The sequence below is a fragment of the Mirounga leonina genome, unplaced genomic scaffold (genome assembly GCF_011800145.1).
Source record: "Mirounga leonina isolate KUSES-001 unplaced genomic scaffold, KU_Mleo_1.0 Mir_97, whole genome shotgun sequence".
Lineage (NCBI taxonomy): Eukaryota > Metazoa > Chordata > Mammalia > Carnivora > Phocidae > Mirounga > Mirounga leonina.
Genome location: NW_023270889.1, coordinates 6501538 through 6527250, shown reverse-complemented (window position 1 = coordinate 6527250; position 25713 = coordinate 6501538). Strand labels below are relative to the sequence as shown.

At 38.1% G+C, this 25713-nt stretch overlaps 1 protein-coding gene across 1 annotated transcript in view; it reads left to right on the top strand.

Annotated features, from left to right (window-relative positions):
* The window catches only part of LOC118006560 (succinyl-CoA:3-ketoacid coenzyme A transferase 1, mitochondrial), a 122763-nt gene that overhangs the window by 48556 nt on the left and 48494 nt on the right, over positions 1–25713 (top strand). Inside the window, exons 8-13 of the mRNA XM_034999271.1 lie at positions 10197–10304; positions 11556–11670; positions 14090–14184; positions 15835–15883; positions 21857–21929; positions 22540–22615. Of these exons, the coding sequence (XP_034855162.1) occupies positions 10197–10304; positions 11556–11670; positions 14090–14184; positions 15835–15883; positions 21857–21929; positions 22540–22615 (516 nt within the window). The remainder of the gene's footprint in view (positions 1–10196; positions 10305–11555; positions 11671–14089; positions 14185–15834; positions 15884–21856; positions 21930–22539; positions 22616–25713) is intronic.

Genomic DNA, 25713 nt, shown 5'->3' with positions numbered 1-25713 from the left:
CCAGACCCAGTACTCTATATCATGCTCTTTTGTCTCCTTATTTTTTAAGTATAGGAGAAGTGGATAAAATACATGGCCTTAGAATCGTATGGACAAAAGTATTGGCATCAACAAATTACTGTTTACCATCAACCATAGCTGCTTGTCTTTAATGGAGGGAAATTCTGTCTAAAAGATCAGGGTGCTTCTTTTAATTATCATTCTTAACTTTTCAAATGTGGTGTTGAGTTTCAGGGATGAGCTGTATATGACAAAAAGACATTTTAGATTTGGGAGTTCATCAGCTTCATTCACCGTAGGTTTTTCAGTCATTGCTGTGAACGATGACCTCAGAGGCAGGACTGGCTCTGCTTTCCTAGTGATAACTAGAGGCTGAAATTCTTTGTGGGAAAAAAAAAGGAACCAAGTGATGCCAGCCATAAAAACGATTGTGTGTACCTGCTGTTTGTAGGGAGGGAATGGGCATTTGCTTGTTCTTACTGCTAACATCACAGCTGAGAAGGTGATGAGTATGTGAATTTCTTTAGGACTTAAAGATCTAGTTTTGGGAATTGTACACTGAGGGGTGGGAAAGGTATGTTGTCTTGAAGTTTATTTTTACATCTTATGTCTACCTTTTTTTTTTAAGATTTTATTTATTAGACAGAGGGAGAGGGTGAGAGCAAGGGAGAGAACAAGCAAGGGGAGCAACAGAGGGAGAGAGAAAGAAGCAGACTCTCCGCCGAGCAAGGAGCCTGATGTGGGGCTTGATCCCAGGACCCTAGGATCATGACCTGAGCTGAAGGCAGACACTTAACCAACTGAGCCACCCAGGCGCCCCTTATAGTAAATCAGGGAAAAAGAAACATGGCATTTTAATGTTCTTCATGAAATAAGATAGGATGAAATGAAATGAATAGGATGCCTTTGCTTACTGCTTTATAGAATGAAAACATATAGAGAACATTGAAAAGGTGAAATGAAAAAAGAAAGCTCTTGTTCTTTGCCACATGGTGAAGGATTTTAAATTTAAGAATTATCGAGTCTCACAAGGTGAATACTAGTTCCAATCTCTGTTAGATTAAGCAACCGTGAACCGTGTTCCAGAAATGCTAGAGTTTAACCCAATTCTACTTTGCAGTTTATGTGTTAAATACTGGGTTTTTACATTGTAAAAAGCTCCAAGGATGATTAACAACCCCAAATGGAAGGAAACAGTCTTAAAAGAGTAACCTTTCAAAGTTTCAGTTGGCATCACTAATAGGCAGTTTTTTGGCGACTGTAAAGCTGAACACAGACTTTCTCTTCCTGTTTCTCTATAACTCTCTTCATTGAAAAATGTTCCCAGTTTAATTCTTTTAATTATATCATGTCTCCCTGTTTTCCTTGGGGTATGTGATAATGGTGTAATTTTTTCCCCTAGTATTGTAGATAAGACTGGTGCTTTGAATGAACGTGTTAGAAGTGTTTTAATTCCTTTGGGTAGATGTACTCCTTTTAATTACTTCTCTGGATTTGCTACAGCCCTAATAAAATTTCCTTTTAGACCAAGATATCACAAATAAAATTTGGATATTTATAATACTGCCTAAATGTTATTAAATCACATATTTAGCGAAGATTGGCATTTTTGGTCAAATTTAAAAAAAATGCTAGCAAAAAAACCATCATGGACTAGACTGTTTGGATATAAGAGTACATGGAAATGAAAATAATACTTATAAACTGCTTTTAAATTTGTTTTTATTATTTTTTTTAAAGATTTATTTATTTTGGAGAGAGAGAGCACGAGCAGGAGGGGCAGAGGGAGAGGGAGAGAGAATCTCAAGCAAACTCTGCACTGAGCATGGGGCCCAACATGGGGCCCGATCCCACAGCCCTGAGTTCATGACCTGGGCCCAAACCAAGAATCAGACACTTAACCAATTGCACCATGCAGGTGCCCTGCTTTACAATTTGTTTTTAAAATACAGTCTCTCCAGGGGCGCCTGGGTGGCTCAGTTGGTTGGGCCACTGCCTTTGGCTCAGGTCATGATCCTGGAGTCCCAGGATCGAGTCCCGTATCAGGCTCCCTGCTTGGTGGGGAGTCTGCTTCTCCCTCTGACCCTACCCCTCTCATGTTCTCTCTCTCTCTCTCATTCTCTGTCTCTCAAAAAAAAAAAAAAAAATACAATCCATTACAAAAACTATTGGGGTAGTCCATGAAGTAAGTAATATTCCTACTTTTTTTTTTTTTAATCAATATGGCCTATTAATTTTGTGGCTAATCACAGTTTTAGTAAATTAAGCTATTTTTAGGTAAAGCTTTTCTTTTAATGAGTTCAAACTGCTTCATCCGTTTTCCTTCTCATCCCATGTTTCAGATGAGACATTGTAGAGAGGAAGGATTGTTTTTATTTTGTAATGAGGGACATGAGGTTTAAGGTGTTTATCCTGAACTCTGAGGCTGGACAGCAAATGGAGAAAGGAAAATTTTTCTGGCATTTTTTTGGGTGTTTCTGTCACATGTAGTCTTTGTGCTGGTGCTTAGGTAAACCCTTTTATATTTCCACTTCAAAAAAATTATTAGGCCAGGTATTATTTTACAATATTTGTTCCCTGCTGAATTTCATTCAGTTAATATTGGCCCATTTTATTTTCCTAACCAGTAGAGACCAGATGGTAGTATTTTTTTTTTTTTTAAGATTTTATTTATTTGTCAGAGAGAGAGAGCATAAGCTGGGGGAGCACCAGAGGGAGAGAGAGAAGCAGGCTCTCCACTGAGCAGGGAGCCTGATGTGGGACTCGATCCCAGGACCCTGGGGTCATGACCTGAGCCGAAGGCAGACACTTAACCGACTGAGACACCCAGGGGTCCCCAGATGGTAGTATTTCTATCTTAATAGTGTCAGCTCTTTTTTTCTGGCCTTGTATTGTTCTCCAATTTAATAAATGCACTGTTTAATTTTTACCCATTTTGTTCCAGAGATGATCTAAAGTAGCTTACAAGACACAGAATATATACAAAACAACATTTAAAAGTAGGGCTATACGAAGAAAGAAAAGCAATAGTAGGGCTTTAAAATGGAGCTGGAATTAGACTGAAAAATCATACTGTCATGGCAAACATGAGTGAGTACAAGATGTCAAGTAAAAATGAAAGTACTCACATAGTTGATAGTACATATCATATAAAGGAAACTAATGATCAGATCAAGTGAAGTACAATTATTCTTGCTATTAAAACTAGACAGAATTTTATCGTGGCACCCTGTTATAATTGCATGAAAGAACTCATTTGATTGTAAGAAGGAGAAACTGACTCTTTATAACAATGGTATAAAGATACTGGTTTTCTCCAGGGGCAGACTCTTCTTGGAACATTAAAAGGATGTTTGGACTCCTGGAATATTGTTTTTGTCACTTGAACTTTTGCTAAATACTTGGGAGATCATGAGTCTGAGATTGTCTTCTCTGACAGAGATGGAAATGTATCTGTTCATAATTGCCCATTGCACGCAGACCCTTTCCTCTGAACCACAGTGGACTCAGAATGTGTTCCCTGTCTTCATTTAAGGCCTTGATAAAGATGTTGAACAGGATAGGACCAAAGACCTTACCCCACTAGAGTGGGCTTCTCTTCTAATCTGGGGTCGAGCTGAGGCTGGAGAGTAGGGGGGCTGTTTATGGACCAAACTTCGAAATCTCATGAAGGATTTTATAGATCAGGAAACTCCTTTGTGTGTAGCTTTCATCGGATTTGTAAAGAACTACACATTTCCCCCCAAAGGTTACAAAGCACAGCATTGGAGACTTCTAAGGATTGTCAAGCCATCAAGTACTTCTGTGATTCTTCAAGTACTTACCTACCTGTCTGCTACCTATCATAGCAGACTCCCTGTCCGTTTCCTTCATTGCTATATCTAGTAGGTGCTTAATTTGTATTTGTTGATTTTAAGTGAATGTATCCAAGGCACATTTCCCTGCTAAGTCTGTACAGCTCTTCCATGAGGAACTTGGTCAGGTTTTTTGTGAAATCACATACTGCTTTTCTCCGGGCCTGCCAGTGTGCTAGCCTGATCTGCAGATCAGTGCAGTCCATGCTGCATGGTGTGGTCTGGGGGAAACTTGTACTGGTGCCTCACAATATTCTTTTCTCTGTTTCATGACCTTACAAACTATCTGTTTAATAATCCATTTTAGAATACTGTTGTGAACCGAGCCCCTATTTTGAAAAGGAGTCTATTTCCCTCTCTCCATCTGCCAACGTCGCTACCATTTTTCACTTGATTATAATTCTGTGACCATATTATCAGGCTCTTTAGGAATCCTTGGATATCAGGGGCGCCTGGGTGGCTCAGTCGGTTAAGCGTCTGCCTTAGGCTCAGGTCATGATCCCAGGGTCCTGGGATCTAGCCCCACAGCGGGTTCCCTGCTCAACAGAGAGCTTGCTTCTCCCTCTGCTGCTCCCCCTGCTTGTGCTCTCTATCTCTCCGTCAAATAAATAAATAAAATCTTTAAGAAGAAAAAAAAAAAAAAAGAATCCTGGTATATCATTTTGTGTATGGCCTAGTATTAGAGAATCTCTCTCTTCTTGGAATTCAGTTTCTCCTTAACCATATTAGTACTGCCCTTTCCTTCTTGCTGATGGGGAAGTCAGGAGCAAGATGGAGTCGAACTGCTGTACTTGTTTCTGTCATCTGTCTCAAGCAGTGCTGATTACCATTTCCGAATTCTCCATTCAGCAACAGCAAAATCACCCCAGAAACCACTCTTTCATCATCTGTAGCATTTTGTATATGACTCCTCTCATTCCAATTTTGTGCCTTTTGGCACACCTCTGAAGGTTTCATGTGACTCTCATTTTGTCCTAGATCATACTTGTCTGTCTTTTGTGTGAGCCCTTGTGAAATACGCAGAACCACATAGTTACCCATGTTATCACCTCTTACACTTTTCTTTATGTGCTCTTCTGTTCATTGTCAAGGTGGTCCGTTCTCCTATTGTCAGAATGGGGGTTTTGAAAGTCTCTTAAGTTTGTCATTTAGAGTTTCTGACCACTTGATCCTGCTTCTTTTTTTCTCAACTTTTTGAAATCTGCTCTTCTTCAAAGACCAGGATACATTTCTTTGTATGTCCAGGATTCAGTTCCTGGTCTAGTACAAATTCCAATTTTACATTGTCACTTTCTCTCAGGGTTTCCATCATTTCTACTTTACCAAGTTTATCCTTATTGGTTAGAGGTCCAGAATCATGATTTCTCTCACGTTTTCCTTCTGAAATATAGAACTTGTCAGAAGGCAATATAGAATTTATCAGAGGAATATGATGAACAGAAGATATTCAGATAATTAGTGCCTCTCATGATATGACTATCTTATTTCTCAGAAATGTTGACATTCTATTAAAAGTATGTCCTCTACATCTTTAGTTTGGTGAGCACTCATTATATGGCCATTAGTGTGATGTTCTTCCTCCTTTTGAACTCACACTAGATGTACTTCACCACATTTCATCACTAGGTCTGTGGCTTCCCGGGCACATGCATATTTTTCTTGAGATAGCATGTTCTTCTGTCAGCTTGTTTTCACTGAACATTGTAGAATATCTCAGGTTTCAGTAATGACTGTGCAATCATATTTACCCCTGTTCTTAAGGTTCCAAATTCTTTAATAGCCACTCATCTTTTCAGTCTTTGCACTTTTATGTATAGACATCTAAGACCATATATAATTTGTTCCAGGCCCTTTTAGCTTCCATGCCATTGTATCTTTTATTTTTGTACTAATCATATCATCCCTAGCATGAAGCTTAATACAATATGCACCTCCTTGCTCCTTTGGAAATTTTTCCCCCCTTTTTTGGATTCTCAGGAAGGATACCCTGCATGCTGACCTCCCTTTTGCTCCCCATTTTCTCTTCATCTTACCATCCAGAGCACCTCTGCATCTAATTTGTAATGTTTTCTGTTATTGCTCATGGTTCCCTCTTCCATTTTTCTGGTCTTCCACAGCTTTTCCTAATTTGGGGTCAGTGTTTTTCATGATTCCAGACATTATTGCTTGTTGTTGTTTTTTTTATTTTTTGGCAAAAGAATTACATTCTTCCTAACCTGTTTTGAACATTAAAATGACTCAGGAAAGAACCCTGCCGTGTGATTCTCCCCTTGCTCTCAAAACAGGCCTCATCTTGTGTCACAGTGAGGTTGGCAGGTTGGGCCCATTTTTTTGTGGCGATCACGGATTCAGGCTGTCACTAAAACAAAATTAAAAAAATAAGAAAGTTATTGCCTTGCAGCTCCTCTGTTCCCTTACCTGAGATATAAATACTGTTTGCCAAGTAAAAACAAAAGCATTGTCGCCCAAGGATTAATTCTTAGCCTTCTCTGAGCTTTAAAATAAAACTTTTCGGAATGATAAACTAAAAAGGGTACAGGGCAGAGAAAGCCTTTTTAAAACAAAGTTCAGATCAATAAGAATTAACATTTCCTAGCCTCTATTTTCCTGCTAATGACTGAAGACAAGTACTAATTAGAGATGCCTCAAGTGTCTGGGTTTCTAGATGAACCAGATGGTGCTGCATAGCAACTGTGCCTAATGCCCCGGGAAGACTCTGGGTTGTTCTTCGCTACCTGTCCTCCATCCTGCTCTTGTCTGAGGACATTTACATCTGCTCACTGCTTTGCACCGAGACTGTTTCTTTGTAAAGAAACAGTTACTTTGTAACAGTAAGGCCGCTGTTAGAGGCCTTAGTCGGGGAGATCCAGATTGCAGTGATGGGGAATCCCTTGCCTCCCTCTAACTCATTCTCAGATGAATGCGGGTATGCATCTCTACCATTTCCCACTTCTGATTTCGGGAGACACACTTCTGCCATGGTTAGTGAGTGCTCTTGTGAGCTTTTATTTTTACTTTTTTCTTAACAAGCTCATTTTACTCGTCTTTTTCTTTTCAGATTTCCGTTAGCTCTTACGTCATCGCCTGATCTCACTAGACTGTTCCCGCCCCCCCACGTTGGTTCCTCCTTACTGTTCTTTCTCCAAATCACACAAGACCAGCAGAGAAGCCTTCAGTCCCTTCAGTAGCTTGCATTAAGATAGTTCTGCCTCTCCGGTTTTTTTAAACCCTTTTCACAGATTGTCTGAAAACATATGTTTTCTTCTTTCGGTTTGTACTTCAAATATTTTCTTCCTTTGCTATTAACTCTGCTAACCGACTCTGAAAAGCTTTGATTTTTGTATAGAAGTTTTCAATACTGTTGAGTGTTGATGTTTGGACAAATGCTGCACATGTGTTTTCTACAATAGGAAAATCACTTCTATCAGGATGACAAAGCACAGAACTGACTACATTTAACCAGATTCTTGCTTTCTGTCAGAGTTCTTTTGTCAGGACACATTCTGTCACCCTATTTGTGGTGAAATCATGATGTCATTGCCCTCAATAAAGAAACTTTGTCTTAATTTGGTGTTTTGGGGCAAAACTTTATTTTTTTGGAATCAGAAGACAATAGTGATTGGTTACCATCAGCATTTCTGGTTTAAGTGAGAAGTATTACTATTTTTTTTTCCTTTTCCATTACGTTTCTTGTCCTTGCTGAAGGGCAAAGGCAAGGAGACTGGTTAGGAAGCTGCTGTAGTAATTCAAGCAAGAGATATGAGGGCCTGGACTTTTGGAACAGCATCAGGAGAATAATTCGTATTATCTTTAAAAAGCGTAGGCAAAAGAGTTTCCTTAATTCATTTCATAATGTCATAAGCGCTGTTAGAGTTTACAAACCGCAGTTTTTCTTTGAGTTCCTGTTTGCTTTTTAACATGTCCTTTGGTACATGTCTAACTAATTAAGGAATTTATGACATCCTCCACTTAATGTATTCCCCAGTTTGGGAGCCTCCTTACTTTGCGTCTGCTGCATCTTAAAAAAAAAAAAAATTCTGTAGGTTTTTCACCCCTTGATTATAGAAGTGAAATGAAAGAAAAATAACTTGTACTGTTACCCAGAGGCAATAATTATTAGCATTTCCTTGTATTTCCTTTCAGGTTTTTTGTAGGTGTATAGATAATTGTGCCAAAGAACATATCTGTAAATATTTATTTGTACAAAAATCTTTCATTTTTATGAAACATTAAATTATGATGTGTCATAAGTATGGAAACTAAAGTATTGATCCATCATGTGGATGTACCATATATATTTTACCATTAGCCTATTGTGGACGACTTAGGTTGTTTCCAACTCATTATTATTTTACCAAATGCTGTGGCCAATATTTTCATGAATAATAAGTCTTCATATAAATCCTCAGGATAATGGGTTAATGTATAAACAAGTTTTTGAAGTCCAGAGCCTCTTTGAAGGCTTGAATTAAATATGTATAAAAATATGAATGAACTCTGATGGCTAAAATTCCAGCTATTTGAAGAAGTAGTGATAATGCCTAGCTGCTCCGCATTTCCTATATCCACCTCCTCCTTCCCTGGTCACCACCCTGAGTTGGAAATACCAGAGCATAGAGAGGCCTTAGGGGGGTAGATACAGATTACAGTGATGGGGAATCCCTTGCCTCCCTCTAACTCATTCTCAGATGAATGCAGGTATGCATCTCTACCCACTATTTCAGCTTGGATCCCCACATGTTTACTGACTCTTACTTGGAATTTTTGTTTGATTTTGGTTAAGATCCTTCTAATTATCGGGGTGCCTGGGTGGCTCAGTCGTTAAGCGTCTGCCTTCGGCTCAGGTCCTGGTCCCAGGGTCCTGGGATCGAGCCCCGCATCGGGCTCCCTGCTCCTCGGGAAGCCTGCTTCTCCCTCTCCCACTCCCCCTGCTTGTGTTCCCTCTCTCACTGTGTCTCTCTCTGTCAAATAAATAAAATCTTTAAAAAAAAAAAAAAGAACCCTCTAATTATCATTGAAGATAGCTTTTATCTACCACATTTTTTTTTTTTTTTTTTCCAGCTATGTGGGAGCAGTGCAAAATAACTAAAATGACTCTTGTAACTCCTGGTATTCTTTCATTGGAGGAGTATGGTATGGGCATACAGGGTAAAATAGCATAAAAAGTGCAACTTGACCTCGAAACTTCTGGAGAGTTCAGTTATTCGTTTAGTAGGCATGTGCAACTCACCTTGCACAAGTTAGTTCATTTAAGCAAATAGTTCTTTGCTTTGGGTATGGTATATATTGAACTGAGCACCCACCAGTCTTCAAGATAATAGTTTTTCTTGGTACCAGAAAGATAATTCTTTGACCCCAACAGCATTAACCCTAGTTTTTCTTGATCATTGTTATTCTGAGGTTCTTTTTATATTGATATAAAAATGCTATGTTGTCTTTTTTTAATGAATTACAAAATAGCAGACTAACTTGGAGCATTTCATACTGCTGTAAAATGCCCTTTTGCTCTGTGAATGACTTTAATTCTAATTACATTGAGTATTCTAGTTATTAGTTGATATTGCCTTTTTGAATTTCCATATTGAAATTAAGATCTGTCTTTAAGTAAAATTATTTCAGCAACTGCAGTTCTGTCACAATCCTAGGAAGCTAATAACAGAAATAATTAGTAACTGTTACAAATAGCATTTGTATCTATATTTAAAAAGCTCTTCAATTGACCAAGCAAGATGTTGTTACAGATTTTTGTCTTTGATATGATAAATCTCCCATTAATTTTGAAAATCAGGGCTTAAGGGATGTGCTTTCAAATTTTGAGCTGCAATTTGTGAAAGTTCAAGCAGCTGTACTGAGAAACCATTTGACAGATTTGTAACTGAGACTCTTTTAGGCAAAGACTAAGTTTTGGAGATTTATATTCTGTATTTTATGAAGAAATTTGAATTTCTTCTTTTTTTGTGGGTCTAAAAGTATGTGTGTGTAATATATTCTGTCTCTCTTTGATATATATACGTGTATGTGTGTGGGTATATGTATTATTTTTTTTAAGATCCATTTATTTATTTGAGAGAGGGAGGGGGAGAGAGAAGAGAGAGAATCCCAGACTCCCTGCTGAATGTGGAGCCAGACTCTGGGCTTGATCTCACAACCTGGAGATCACAACCTGAGCCGAAATAAAGAGTTGGATGCTAAACCAACTGAGCCACCCAGGCACCCTTATGTGCATTTTTTACACTGTATATATAATCTAAATTGGAGGTAACAATGCATATACTTCACTTTTTTAAAAATAAAAAATGTTCAGTTTAAGCTCTACTTAAATTTTTTTTTCTTTTTGCCTAGGTTGAAGAAATTGTGGATATTGGATCATTTGCCCCAGAAGATATCCATATTCCTAAGATTTATGTACATCGCCTTATAAAGGGAGAAAAATATGAGAAAAGAATTGAGGTAATTGACTTAGCTTTTTTGTTAGTATTTATAAACCTGATTATCAGAGATATGTGCCCCTGGGGCTATTCCAGATGATAAGGAATTAGAGCTGAATGGAAAGTTTGCTTTGGATCTTAGTAGGAGCTTCTCATGTGTCCATCCTAAGGGGACATGATCGTCTGTGTTATTGTCTAGTCCAACAGTGACTTGTGTTTACCAAGTGTATATCACCAAGTTACGTGATTCTCTGAGCTGTGTCTTCAGGCTTCTGTAACTATCCTAATTTATAATGCATAGTTTTGACTGGCTGTCCTAGGGTAGAGAAGGTTTTAGCCCTGTTGGACTTAGTGTTTGATTATTCAGAAGTGTCTTTCTTGAAGTTGCTTTGCACTTTATAAAGTCCAGAATGTCATTCCCATTAGCACCAGTCTCTGGGCAGCTAGTAGATATGAGATCATGGCAAGGAGTAGGTACCAGGAGCAGTGGAAGTATTCTAAGGCTACTGAGAGCATAAAGAATGTTCAGCTGGGCCAGAATTGATATCAAGATTCACAGCTGTGTAGGGAGCAGCAACAGAATAGACATCCAGTAGGAGATACTGGGCAATCAGAGATACCATCAGCCGTGTGTCAAACAGAGAGATTTTGCAATCTAATACTAATGTTAGGGGGCTAGGGAGAAAGGATGTGGGACATTTTTGCAAATAGAAACCAGAGTCTATGTCAAGGAGATTTAGTAATGGAAATAGTTTCCTGGCTGGTTTCTGGATATTTTTATGATTCCTGTGATGCACTTGTAGCAAAACCAGTCCAAACTCTGCAGGTGGAAATATGCAATTCGCAGTAGCAACACCTGGTAAAAGCATTCTGACAGCCCTGCAAAAACAGAGTCCCAGGGTCTGTTCCTTTTCTTGGTTCTGGTTCAGTCCTTGAGCACCTGAGAATTCAATGGCAGAAGTCTTAATAAAAGTAATAGTAGTAGCAGTCAGTGTGACAGTAACAGAGGAATTATTTGCTTCAAAAAACAGAACAAGTATATCTTCTTCTTCAAACAAATCTGACCTCTTTCACTTTCTAAAAAATTATTTCTGTCATCAAATACCACCGATGTTATTCTTTAAAAAAGAACTCTCTGTTGTATTATAGATTTGCCTCATAGTAGTAATGGGAGAGACTTAACATTTTTTTCTGGTGAAATTTTATATTTCAGCAGTAATAAAATTCAAGGTATACTTCAACCATGAATAATTTATTTCTGTTTATTTTAAAGCGTTTATCGGTCCGAAAAGAGGAAGATGTAAAAACCAAATCCAGTAAACCTGGAGATAATGTAAGGGAACGTATCATCAAGCGGGCAGCTCTTGAGTTTGAGGATGGCATGTATGGTATCCTTTATCTTTCTGGGGCTGGGCAGAGACATAGTCCTCCCTTTTTCTATATGCATCAGGCTGCTAGGCCTCCTGCATAGTGATTCTTTTCCAGTTCACTTTAACTTTTAAAGCAATGGATCAATTTTTTAAAAATGTGGCATATAACCTAAAGATATCGAGGTATATGAAATTGGAAGTATAATCTGTTTGCCTTCTTGAAACAAAATGGCAACCAAAATTTGCTTAGCTATTTTCTGTTATACAATGGATTTCTAATATACAGTTTGGCATTTTGCTAAAGGTTATTGGGAAAAGAGATTACCCAAGATGAGGGTTTCAAATCTCAGAAGTACTAGTTACAACAGTGCTATTTACTTTCTCTATGTTCTGACATTTGCATACTCATTGAAACATAAGATCCAACTTCTTAACAACCCCTCTTGCCTTTGACAAGGATCCCATGAGTGTACCCTTTTATGTCTAATGTTTTGTAAGGGTACTCAATGAATGATTCAAATTTTGCTTTAGATACTTTGTCAAAAAAAAAAAAAGGTAGATTGAGATAATTTAGTACCATTACTGTTCAGTTTTCGAATGTGTTTAACAGTGAGTCTCTTTGCCATTTTGTTGATTTTCAGTACATCAAACATTGAACTATACAATAACAAATACTGCATATAAATACAAATAGTGTTTGATAAAATAAATATTTGTTGAGTGGTAAATACACTAAAGCCATACTTAAAGTTCCTAAAGGAGGATCTAGAAACATGTCAAGGGTCTACATTCTGCGAGCTTCCCCCGTCCATAAATATCATCTTTCAGACTGATACTGACTTGGGAAACTCCCTTTTTCTACTTTATTTTTACCTCCACCACCTCGTTTTTCTTTGTTTTCCAATTTATACGTTGTGTTATGGAGAGAATTCACATGGTGGAGGGGAATATAATGGTACCTCCTCTTCAGCTCCTATATCAGCAAGATAGAGCATCAACCAGTTAACCTAGCAGGTGAAAGCTAGGTCCTTCGTTTTCTTCTGACCTCCAGTCAATTGTTTTCCCACTGACATTTAAACACTGACTATATGATACCACTAATTTTAGTTAGTAATGCCTTCTAGGTGTTCTTATTCGCTGTTATTGTATTGCCTATGAAAAATATTTGCAAGTTCATATAAATGGTCTCTCCATACTACCCACTTTTTTCAACCCAGAGTACACAGACTTCTTTATCCCTGGCATTTGACCCACTAAAAAGCATTAAAGAACTGAAAAAATTATAGAATATGGTGAAAGAATTCAGGTATGAAGCTTGTCATTGGGGTTCCCTTATCTGAAAATACTTGCTCATAATGAAATTAATATCTCAGTGTGATCTGTACATCACTGTGAGAAACAAAGTACCAACTACACTACACTAGATTGTGATTTGGTAAGAAACGAGCCAAGTAGCTATTGTCAGAGCTTCTTAGAGTTAACATGTCTACAAGCAGTGTTTTGGTTCATTGAATTGTCTTGCCAGCCTTCATAGTCTGTAATATTGCATCACATACAAACCTTATTTTTTCTGGCTCTGACTCATAAAGATCTCACTGTTCCTGGAATCTCATCAGAGTGCCATCATTCTTTGCTCTAATTCTGGCCAGTCCTGCAGCGTGTGGTGGTAGTGGACAGTATGGACAGCAGTTCCAGGTGGTGTGGGTGTCTCTGATTTGATCAGCCTGTTTGTGTTGGGAGACAAGATTAAATCTACACCATTACAGACAAATCAGGACCCAATTTTGATCATTTGAGGAAGAAGAGTCAAACTCTCAGCTCTTCAGTGCTTTAGCTTAGCTACTTTTTATATAGTCTCAATTATATTCACTGAAACTTAGTCACCTCCTCCTTCTTCTTTGTATCTTGAAGAATTCAGTTACCAATGAATGTTATCCCAGTGACCCAAAGGAATCATTATGGTTTTAGACAGACATTTTGGTATTGTCAGAAAACTCTTTTTAATTTAAAAATGATACCCCTTTTTGAGAATATTAAGTCATTGTTTTTTTTTGGAGTTTTGAATAGTGAAAATTACTTTTAAACAAAGGTCAAGGCATGTTTAATAATACATCAGTCACAATAAGTCGTAATCTACCAGTTCAAATTTGCTAAGCGCATTAACGAAAATAAAATATGTCTTACAATAAAAATGACCTCTGAAGCCACCACTTTGATATCTTTACAGGAAAGCACATTAATGTTATTGAAATTAGAGATTTTCTGTTTTAAAGAGATTACAAAATAGTGCCTGGAGAGTGAGGAGAGAATGTATTCAGTGATTACATTCAGAGCAAGTGCCCTTAAAGTTCAGAAGTTCAGATTTATATATGTGGCAGATTTATGGCATAATCTTTTTACCTTTTATATAGTGGACCTTAACATCTTTTTTCCCCAGCTAATTTGGGCATAGGAATCCCACTTCTGGCCAGCAACTTTATCAGCCCAAATATCACAGTTCATCTGCAAAGTGAAAATGGAATCCTGGGTTTGGTAAGACAGATTAATGTTTTATTTATCCAGTCTCGGTGGAAAACGAGATAGTCCATCTAGTGAAATCTTCTATAAGTTGTTAAAGTTCCCAGCCTTATTTTTAAGGTAGTTTCCTGACTATCTGAGCTTTCTGTTTGTCCTGTGTCAGCTTGTCAGTGTCTACCTCCCCTCGTGTACCTGCTTCAGAGAGACCTCACAGTGTCCTGTTCAGATAACTTTAATTTTTGTGTGGTTGGACAAGATAATGAAGGTCATAAAAAATTCTGTATTTAAATAATGATCAATAAGACTCTGAATGAGAAACTGAAAAGTAAGGTTTTTACTTGAGGAACAGGGACATTTTTTGATTAATTCAAAAAAATTCTTCTTAGCTAATTCTCATTTTGAGGCCATGTTGTTCAAAAGGGAAGAATTTTTCTCTTCCTCAAGATTAACCTTCCAGATGAGCTCAACATTCTCACAGAATTTGGATATACTTTTAATTCAATACTATAATAATAAGAAATACTTTTGTTTTCTGGATGACATTTTTAATGTAATATTAACTATGGCAGAGATTATTTGTAGTTTGGCCAATTTATAAGATTTCTAACCTCCTGTTGTTCTCAGTAGATCTTAACTGTTAATGCAATAAAAATTGTATATATGGAAAGTGTATATCTCGTCTTTAAGACATAAATAGTGATCATGAGCATATAGTTGATACTGATTGAGGCAGTAATCATGACCATCTTCAGAAGCACAAAACTGATATGAGTCTGGATAAAAGATTCATATTGCAGTCAAAGACTCCCATATCTTAAAAATGTGATTATTTATAGAGTGATCAATTCCCTCATTTAGGAGACCAGGGAAATGAGTTGATGTATATTATCCATGGTCAGTGTTTAAAGGGAAAATTTACATAGTCCTAAAACGTTAGTTGCCACTTCAGTTTATTTAAACGATACATTATTTGGTCCCTCTTTTTGAAAGCATGTTAGAATTTCCCAGCTCAGATTTCCTCACTCTTGATTCTGTCTTATTGCCTCCCTGACTCCTTTTTCCATTTCCTCCTGTTTTGTTTACTATATGTTATGTTATGAAACTACTCACCCCATTCAAGTAATGTAGAGATGCCTTATAAAAATACATACAAAATTAAAAAGCAAAACTGGGAGTAACCAGGCAAAGGGAAAATAAGGGCATCAAAACTTAGATGTTGTGAGAGATAAGGATAGGACTCCAAATTCGAGCCTTTAGATGCTGCATACCAAAAAGATGAAACTTTGCCTCTGCATCCTTCTGGTCAAATAAGGCAGCCATTTTGTTTGTAGTCACTGATACCACCAGGAAGATTTATGAGTAACATTGACTGCATAGTACGTACTAAATAATTAAATTTTTGTTTTATTTGACCTATATTTCTAATAATGTAACATTTCTTTCAAACTTTGGTAATTTTTAAGAAATACTTTTTATCACAGTTATTAGTATAGGAAAGACTAATCAATATGAGCAACAGCCATGAAAATACTGGAATTATTTTTAAAAGGTTCATCTCAAGTCTTTTGATAGTAATTTCCTAGGGTTCTTAGAGAAGTTGTTTTTGTTATGATTTTAATATGTTATTCAGTGAGAAACTTACTAATTCAGTGTGTGCTTTGACAGGGTCCATATCCACTACAAAATGAAGTTGATGCAGATCTAATCAATGCAGGTAAACTCCCTCATTACATGTTTTTCCAGTGTTTTCCTTTGCTGTTAATTTAGTTCTTTGCCAAATAAGAGAAAGGAGTTGGGCGTGATTTCTTTGTCTTTTCCTGGAGAGTGCTCCAATTGTGTTTTTCACTGAGGAGGGGGGAGAGAAGCCTTCCCAGTCTCTTCTTTGCCTGGCTTGCTCTTCAGAGATCATCTCTTACTTAGGGAAGACTCAAATAATGGAGAAATTGCAGGTGGGGCTACATATAACGGCAAGAGCTTTGGTGGGTCAATCAGTCAGGGTCCAGGCTATACATAGAGAGCACTCCCCAAATGGGGTAATGAGAATTAAAGGAAAGGACAATTTACAAGGGTATGACTAAGATTGAGGGAAACCAGGAAAGGATGGTGAAGCACCACAGGGAGTTATTGTCACCCTGAGGCCTTAAGGGACAGCAGTGGGAGAGGGCCACCTAATAGGGTCTATGGCCTTTGGTAGAGGAATGCAGCCATCTTACAGAAACCTGGACGAGGGGTGGGGGTCTTCTCTACTGGATCTTCTTCTTGTGCCTTCCATTGGCCAATCCCAGGTTGAAATATGTCTGCCTTCTTGTGATGTGAAGGATGACAAGTGGATCCATAGAGGCAAAAAGAAAAGATCTGGCACACAGGGGTTTTTGTTCTGAGCAATACTTACTGTCCCCTAGTCATCATTGGAATAGAAGAGCATATCCTTCAGAGGTTCAAGGTTACTTAGAGTTGTACTCTGCCACTAAGTACAACCCAGTGATGTGAGTAATAGAGATTTTTGAACTGTCACTCTAGCCTGTCTTCTTCATTCCCACATTTATATGCTTTGCCTTTTATTATTAAGCTTTTTATTTGACTGTGACATACAGTTGCATGTAGTAGTAGCCTAGAGGAGAAAAAACCAAGCCAGACCCTTTGGCCGTTGTGACTGCCCATGCTTTTTGGGGCTGAAGGTTATCCTTACATTGAGGCTGCTCATAAGAAGCTAATTTTTATACTCTAGCATGTTTTCTTTACCCTCTTTTACTCTTGAATTCACTCTACCCCCACAAAAGTATTATTCGTACATCACATTCAAAAATAGTACATGAAAATCTCAGAAGAGCAGCAATATTAGCTGAACATAAAGGCCAGCTGCCAAGTAGAATTGATGTTTGAAACTTAGAATTTTTGGAAGTAAAACCGCTTCTGGTTGAATAGTTGAATTAGCTAACACGACTCAACCCTGAAAGGCCCACTGTGATAAAGCAATGACATTTAACTAAGGCTGTAATTTAATTGTACTGTACCCTTTAGCAATAGCTCATTGATTTGTGAAAATATTTGCTGCTTGGTTTGATTAATTTATGATGTTAGTGAGTTATTTGCAAAATGAATAACTCTGTTTTCCACATTTTAGGCCTGAGTTCATAGAACCCACTTTCCTTGGAAAAGTAGTTAATCTTTTCAGTGATTATTGGACAGTAGGCATTTCTGATTCCATGAGCTTAAAAGTAACTCAATTGTAATGAAGCCACTAGTTTTATATTTTAACTCCTGAAATACCATGCATAGTCTTAGACTGCTTTGTAAAACAATAATTCATTGCTTTTGGGAAACCAAGCTGCAAATCACCTTATTAATATTTTAACTCTTTCATCCAAGTTCTGCTTAGGATTTATGTTACTTTTGATTTTGGAGCTGTCTAAATTAGGGAGGAAATACTTCAAGCTAAAGAGCCCAGAATATATGTTGGTGGTCTCCTCAACTCCCCAAATTTGGAAGTTACCTGGAAGATCAGCCCCTTGCTTGTATTAATTTGAAAGGATTTTTTTAATTAAAGAATTTATTTATTTATTTATTTATTTATCTATCTATCTATCTATCTATCTATCAGAGAGAGAGAGAGCGAGTGAGAGAGAGTGCACAAGCAGGGGGAGTGGCAGGCAGAGGGAGAAGCAGTCTCCCCCCCTGAGCAAGGAGCCTGATGCAGGACTTGATCCCAGGACCCTGAGATCGTGATCTGAGCTGAAGGCAGACACTTAACCGACTGAGCCACCCAGGTGTCCCTGAAAGGATTTTTATAGAAATCCCTTGGAATAAATACAAAGAGTTCTATTTCTGGGTATAATCAGTGTATTAAAATTTTAAAATAGCACAACTATTTCTAGGGATCCCTTCTAAATAATCTCAAGGTTATGAAAAAATGAATTACCACCTTACAGCACTATTTGGTTTGCAGCATACTTTTTCATACTTATATACCATTTGAGCCTCACGTGAAAACTTACTGTACAGATTGGGAAACTGAGGCCCCGAATAGTGATGTGATGTCCCCAGGATCCCATTGCTAGGACTGGACTCACACATAGTCTCCTGGCCTTTTTCTCTACACATTGCACTATACCCACTGCTAACCTAAGTTTTACAAAGGGGCAGAAGGCTGTGCTTACAGCAACATTTCAGAGGTCCTGTTAAGAGTTGCAGTATTCTGATACAATTGTGAAATTTCCAGTGAGTCTCACATTTCAGCTTTCATATTAATGTACATTTTGCATTCTTCTCTATTTCTTTTAGGATTTATTTATTTATTTATTTGAGACACAGAGATAGAGAGAGAGAGATCATGAGCAGGGGGAGAGGCAGAAGGAGAGGGAGAAGCAGGCTCCCCGCTGAGCCAGGAGCCCGACATGGGGCTCGATCTCAGGACCCTGGGATCATGACCTGAGCCGAAGGCAGACACTTAACCATCTGTCTTCTCTATTTCTTAATTGTGTTTTCTTTTAATATACAGTGTTTTAAATGACTTACCTTTGATTAAAACTGCTTTAGAAAGAACCACCATGTTAACCTCATGTCTTATAAATATCCCTGGCCCCTGCCATGTGCCTCTAGGGCACTGGTTCTCAGTAAGCAAGTGCGGATATTCGACAATGTCTGGAGACATTTTTGATTGCCAGTGTTATCGTCAGGGAGTAGGTAGAGGTCAGGGATGCTGTCAGTTATTCTTCAATAACTGAAACAGGCCCCCTTCAAAGAGTTATCCAGCTCCAAATGTCAATAATGCCTTCTCTGGAGGCCCTTGTGCCACAGATGAAGAATCACAGGCCTGCAGACTAAGGTACAAATAGTATAGCATTCAAGATCTATCTGATAGTTGCACCTGCCCTTTCCAGCTTCATCTTCCACTACACCTTTCAAGGACTCCCCTGTCCACCCATCCTGCACTACTGGATCTGTTCTGATTGTGACTCATGCCTTCCTTCCTCCATGCCTTTGCTCTTCCTGTGCCTATCAGAGTTTTGGTTCTGTCCCCTTCTTTTTGCATCCCCATCTCCTTATCAGTAATTTACTATTGAAATGTGTTATACCCGTTCTTCAAGCTCCAGTTCATTTGATCTTCTGTGGTTCAAAAATGCCCCTCCTTTGAACCTATAACACATCTAGTGTCTCTCATTTTGCCTTGTAATTAACTATTCATGTGTATTTATCTCTCTAGCTGAATAGTATATTCCTTTTGCTTAGGGCAGTGGTTCTCGAAGTGTGGTACAGCATCAGCATCACCATCACCAGGGACTAATTAGAAATAGAGATTCTCAGGCCCCATCACAAGCCTACTGAATTACAAACTCTGGGAGTTTAGCTCAGAGATCTACCCTCCATGTAATTCTGATGGGTGTTAAAGTTGGAGAACCATTAGTTTAGGGCATCTGTGTTTGGTTTGTAACACTATTTAAGGCACAAAGCAGCCATTTACTTGATATTGAGTAAACGACATGTTAAATCATGAGCCAAAGGCCTCAGTAACTATGAAATTGAAGAACTGTGTTTGCCCAAATATCATGAAAGGATCTAGACACAGAGAAGAACTGGAGGAAACAGAAATTAATCAGGAATAGTCAAATAAGAAAGTTCTTTTTCATTAAGATATTGATTGTATGTTGATTACAGTTATTTCTTGACCAAATTTGGACATTGTATTTGAAAACATGGATTCAACTTCAGGACATCTATTTTTATTTAGATATTGGATATTTAAAAATACTGACAACTAACTTGGCTTCCAGAGAATGTAATTTATAACATGCCAGAATGTATTAGCAGGTGCCTGACAATAACTATTTTTTATGAGCGTTGTTTTCTGGGCTCTTAAATAAAACTATGCTCCATAAATCATATCGGTTGAGCCAAAGCCTCGCACTGATCTCCAGGTTTCCTGTGAGCGGTAAATAATGCTTTCTATGTACTGTCAGCTGATGGAGATTGCCCTTTAGAAGTCATTGTGATTTAGCACCTGCAGAACAAAGAATTGAGGTTTTTATGTTTCTCTGCTTTTTTGTCCTACACATTCTTGGTCCTTGCATATCCACCTCACAGGAATGGTGAAGAACCGAATTTGCTGGATATGGAAGTTGCGTTAGGATCAAGTTTAGTTGTATTTCACCTGTCCTGAAACCTAGAGCTCCCAGGCTGGCTGTATAACTCCACCATATAAGCCAGTTGCTGGGTCCTGTAGCATTTATCCCTAGAGGGGCGATGGCATTGTCTCTTTTATAAAGTTGGTTTGGAGTGAGAATAATAAACATGACAATAATAAAAACTGATGTTTATGGAGTCCTTTCTCTGTGCCAGGTGCTGTAGTAAGGACTTTGCATGCATTATCCAAATCTTATGTGCTTCCTAAAAGCCCCTACTGACCACACCAGAAAGTATTTTCCAAACCTTTCATCTTTATAGTACTTCGGAAGATGTGAAAATGTTTCCCCTGTCTAGAATCAAACTCCCTTGGGGAATAAATATTTCAGCTTGATAAAAATAGCCTCTTTCTCTCTACTTGAGCTCAAATGGAGAGGGATGTCATTAGAGAATTTAGCTTTCAGGCAAGGCTTGAGAAGCTGTGAGGGTACAGCTACGTTGCACACCTGGGCATGATCTGACCACTCTGGTCCAGCTTTTCTCTGGTCCAGCCCTCGAATCATAACTTCTCTTCCCCTTCTTTTTGACGGCTTTATTACACTTGGATAATGCATGTGGTGTTCTCATACAGTTGACTTCTGTTTGGCAAAGTGGCATGTGAGCACTTTTCTGGTTAAGACCAGAAGCTTCCTCCTGGGCACTGAACAAACAGGAAATGGATCACAAAAAGAAAACAGCTGAAGTATATGAGGCAGGTGATACGATTGGTTGTGTGGGGACTGGATGACCTTGAAGATCCTTTCCAGCTGTGAACTTTGATTATGAAGTATAAGTGTTGGAAGAGGTCTTTCCAAGAGGACCTCTTGGAAGTTACCATTAAATATGTGAGCCAGCATTAGGATGCTATTTCCTGATCTCATCAAAGTCCTATGAGTTTTAACAGAAACAGGAGCAAGAAAGGAAATATGAGGCTGAGAGAGATTAAAAGAAGAGATTCAGGCCTAATGATATTAAGGAATTAGGGGGCACCTCACTTTCTAGATCATTTCTTGATTTTTAAGAAACATCTGAGGAGTATCTTCTGTGTCATTCCCTTCAAAGTTGTGTTTCTTCATGCTTATTCCACAATCTCTTTGCTCCAGTGACTTCCAGTAGCACTGGATTCTGACAGGTGCATCCCAGGGACACCTTTTCCCTCACTCTCATCAGCATTTTGCAGGGGCTTGTGGAGGGATTGGGGCTGGGGAGAGGTGGGAATGGTTAGAGGCGACAGGGGGTGCTTTGTAGAGAATTTCAAAAACAGTAATAAAATTAAAAGTTGGTCTGCTTTCTGCTGTCACCGTGCAGGGGCAAATCTGAACAGTGCCACTGACTAAATACTCCTCCTCATAGGGCAACACTTCCCACTGTGTCTCCCACAGCCCCATTGCCACAGCAGTTTGGTTAAAGGGGCCTCAGTTCTTTAGGAAGCAGAGAAGGTATAGACCTCTCTCTGCATGATTTCCACTCTTAGAAATCTAATAGCTTTTTCTTTCCTTTGTTTCCTTTCTTGTGTATGTGTGTTTAGGCAAGGAAACAGTTACTGTTCTTCCAGGAGCCTCTTATTTCTCCAGCGATGAATCATTTGCGATGATTAGAGGGTATGTAACAACGGAACCCCTCATGTTTCACATGGCATGGAATGAACTGAGTCATCCCCTGAACATGTTAGCAAGGCTCCGAAACATAGCCATGTCTCCCAGCCAGAAAATGGTCATGGGCTCATTCAGCTGCACCAGGATAGGAAATTATTCACATTGAATGTTGGGAATTGGAACATTGAACTCACTGTTATTAAAAGAACCCCCCAAATGGAATATATATCTATGTGCTGAGAATATTGAAGTAAAAACATTTTTAAAGTTCTTTCTGAGGATCCTCACATTTTCTACAAAACTGTGTTTTTATTTTCTAGCTAGTGTTTGCCTTCAAATCAAGCCTCATTCCCCCTCACCAAAGGAAACAAAGTCACTGTGTACACCTGTTTTTAATTTGTTTTTGGAGACGATATAAGCTATACTTTTTTTCAAGAACTCTTAATGGTTATTTCTCTACTTCAGCTTGAGCTGATTGATTTGGAAAATCGGGTGTTGGGTGGGGGAAAGCAAATTTATTTTGGAGGGTATAGAATTATTTTAATTGCTGGCAATTTCAAGCAAATGGGACATAAAGCTTGTGAAGTTTGCTTTATATTTCCTTTTTCTCTCTCAGGGGGCATGTCAATCTAACAATGCTAGGAGCAATGCAGGTTTCCAAATATGGTGACCTGGCTAACTGGATGATACCTGTAAGTAGACATTTTTCTTCTAATTTATGCTTGGGTCACCATAATTATTTTTTAAGCAAAATCTTGTTGAATTGCTATGAGAGCACTATATAATTATTATAAAAATAAGGAAATATTTTAATAATATTTAATATTTTAGTCAAATTTTGTTACAACAGCTACTGAGAACTATTTGACTTTGCCTGTTTACTGTGTAGTTGGAACTAAAAAGGTAGGGTCAGGACCAAAACATAATTTTCCATGAGGAACAGAGAACTGGGGAAGATTATAAATAAATGGGTTAATTCTGATAAAAATAAGAAATACCAATGTTTATTATAGCTCTTTTTATAACTAGAAAGAACAGTTAACAAGTTCATTAATTTTATGTTGATGCTATATTTTCTTATTCATGGTGATTAAAAACCTCTCTTGATTGGTTGATCATGTGACCTCATCTGTAATCAATCACATTGTCTTCTGTTATGGAGTACAAAACTTGTGATGTTTAAACATGCTTGTGAAATGCAAACAGTTTTCACTTACTAATGGCCTAAATCAAGGAAAAACCACTTAGAATCAGCTTTGGAAAAAGGACTGCAATCAGTTGACTTAATTTATGAGTGTGGTTTGTTACATTCCAGGTTGTTGCTTTTTGATATGTATATGGAAACAAATAATGCATGTCCATGATTATGAGCTCATTTTGGCTGGTAGCTCAGGTTACTTTTTCTGTGTGTATACCTAAGGATTTCTGTGTGTTTTTCTGTATCGTCAGCTATAAGGAGTTTAAGCAACTGATGCTGGTATTCTATGATTTGAAAGTTTTTCTGAAATCGCTTAGATTATTTTCTCTGGTAATTTTTTGAGGAAGGTGAATTAATATAGTTGATGACAGTGTTAGAGAGCTCTTTTGATCTAATAAACCATGAAATATTATTTTAAAGTTTGAATAATTATTAAATTATTAATAATTTAATTGGTTCTCAAACTTGGTTGCATATTAGAATCACCTGACAGTTTTAAAAAATATTGACGCCTGGGTCCCACTCCCAGAGTTTTCCAATTTAATTAATGTGGGATGTAGCCTAGACACTGAGTGTTTTATTTTATTATTTTTTATTTATTTATTTGACAGAGAGAGAACGCACAAGCAGGGGGAGCTGCAGGCAGAGGGAGAAGCAGGCTCCCCTCTTGAGCAGGGATCCCGATGCAGGACTTGATCCCAGGACCCCGGGATCATGATGAAGGCAAACGCTCAACTGACTGAGCCACCCAGGCGCCCCGGCACTGAGCATTTTAAAAGCAACCTTGTAGCCAAGTTTGAGAACCAGTATATTAAAGAATAATCATAAATCACATTTAAAATGTAAGGGAGAGGGATACCTGGCTGGCTCAGTCGGTAGAGCATGCTGCTCTTGATCTTAGGGTTATGAGTTCAAGCCCCACATTGGGGATAGAGTTTATTTAAAATAAAAATAATAAAAGAAATAAAATGTAAGGGAGAAATATCATTGAACCATTACTAATAAGAACACTTAGCAAACTATGGAATATATTGTTATTTTAGTTTAAACATGTTTATTCTAAATCAGCCATGGTTGTAAGAGTTGGCAGCTTTTGGAGGCTTCAGAAAAATTAGGGAGGATCTCCTGAATGTTGTACGGTGAATCAGATCGACAGTTTCTGGGAATACTTATTTGTATAGAAAATCAGAATATATTTCTATTTTCAAATTTTAGAAAAAGGCCATATGGAGTAGTAGAAGGAACATAAAAATGTAAGCCCTGGGTTCTAGCCCTGACTCTACCCAGTAATCAAGGTGTCACCTTGAACATGTCACTTAAACTCTTCAGGTTTAAGCATCCCTATCGATAAAATGAAGATTGAAGATTAGATTATTTCAGGTGTCCTGTCTGGCTCTCATAGCTTAGTGGGTAAGAGCAAGGGCCCTGTAGTGAGACAGACATGGGTGGAAACCCGGTTTTGTCCCTTGCTAGCAGTGTACCTGAAGCAGTTGCCTGCTTTTCTTCATCTGTAAAATGGGAATGATAGGATACTACCTACTTTATAGGGTTATATAAAGGAATGAATGATGTAATGTATACGAAGTACATATCACTTTGTATATGATGTATATGAGTTTGACACACAGTAAAGCTAAATAAATGGCTTATTATTATGTGGTAACTTGAGAAAAAGAAGTTGGGGGTACCTGGCATAGAAGGGAATAGAATTAGTTACTATGAACAGAAATAATCGAGTTTTAAATGTCTGTTTCTTTGGACTGTTAACCAGTTTTGAAATCAATTTGCACAGTGGTCATTAGCATGGAGCAGAAACATGTTCAACACATTTTTGTCTTCGGGGAACACGGGCATCTTTAAAAAGTCAGTATATGTTTTGTTTATATTATGGTTTAACACACAGAGAGGCTGGAAGCTCTCACATACATTCTGTAGTTGTCCTGTGTAGGAAAGATTTTTCAACATGTATCACATCTTTACATATCCTGTGGAGATTCCTGTGAGTGATTAAAATATCAGTGGTTTGTTACTTTATAATTTTCTTAATACTGTCAGCGCTCATGTGTTTCCAAATGACTGGACCTGGTGGGGTGGTGATGGAGAACTCTGGAGTTCCGAAGGAACAAAAACTAAGCATAAAAAGTGTACTTGTGTCTGGTTCCACTCTTTTGGTAGTGGAAGTTGGTAGTGTCATTTCTTTTTTTTTTTTGAGAGAGAACGTGAGCAGGGGGCGTGGGGAGGGGCAGAGGGAGAGAGAGAGAGAGAGAATCTTAAGCAGGCTCCATGCCTACCTCAGAGCCCGACACAGGGCTCAATTTCACAACCCTGAGATCATGACCTGAGCCGAAACCAAGAGTTGGGCACTTAACTGACTGAGCCACCCAGGCACCTCAGTAGTGTTATTTCTGGTGAGCTTTTCTTTTGTTCCTTTAGTAACTGATAATCACTTCTTGGATTCTTCATATGTGATGCATAGTGTATATTTTGACTCTTTCGAATGCAGAATAGGTTAAGAGTCAAGACCATGAGCTTTAGTTTGTAATAAATTTGAATTTCAGTTCTCTCCCCAGCAAATCATACAATCCCGAGCAC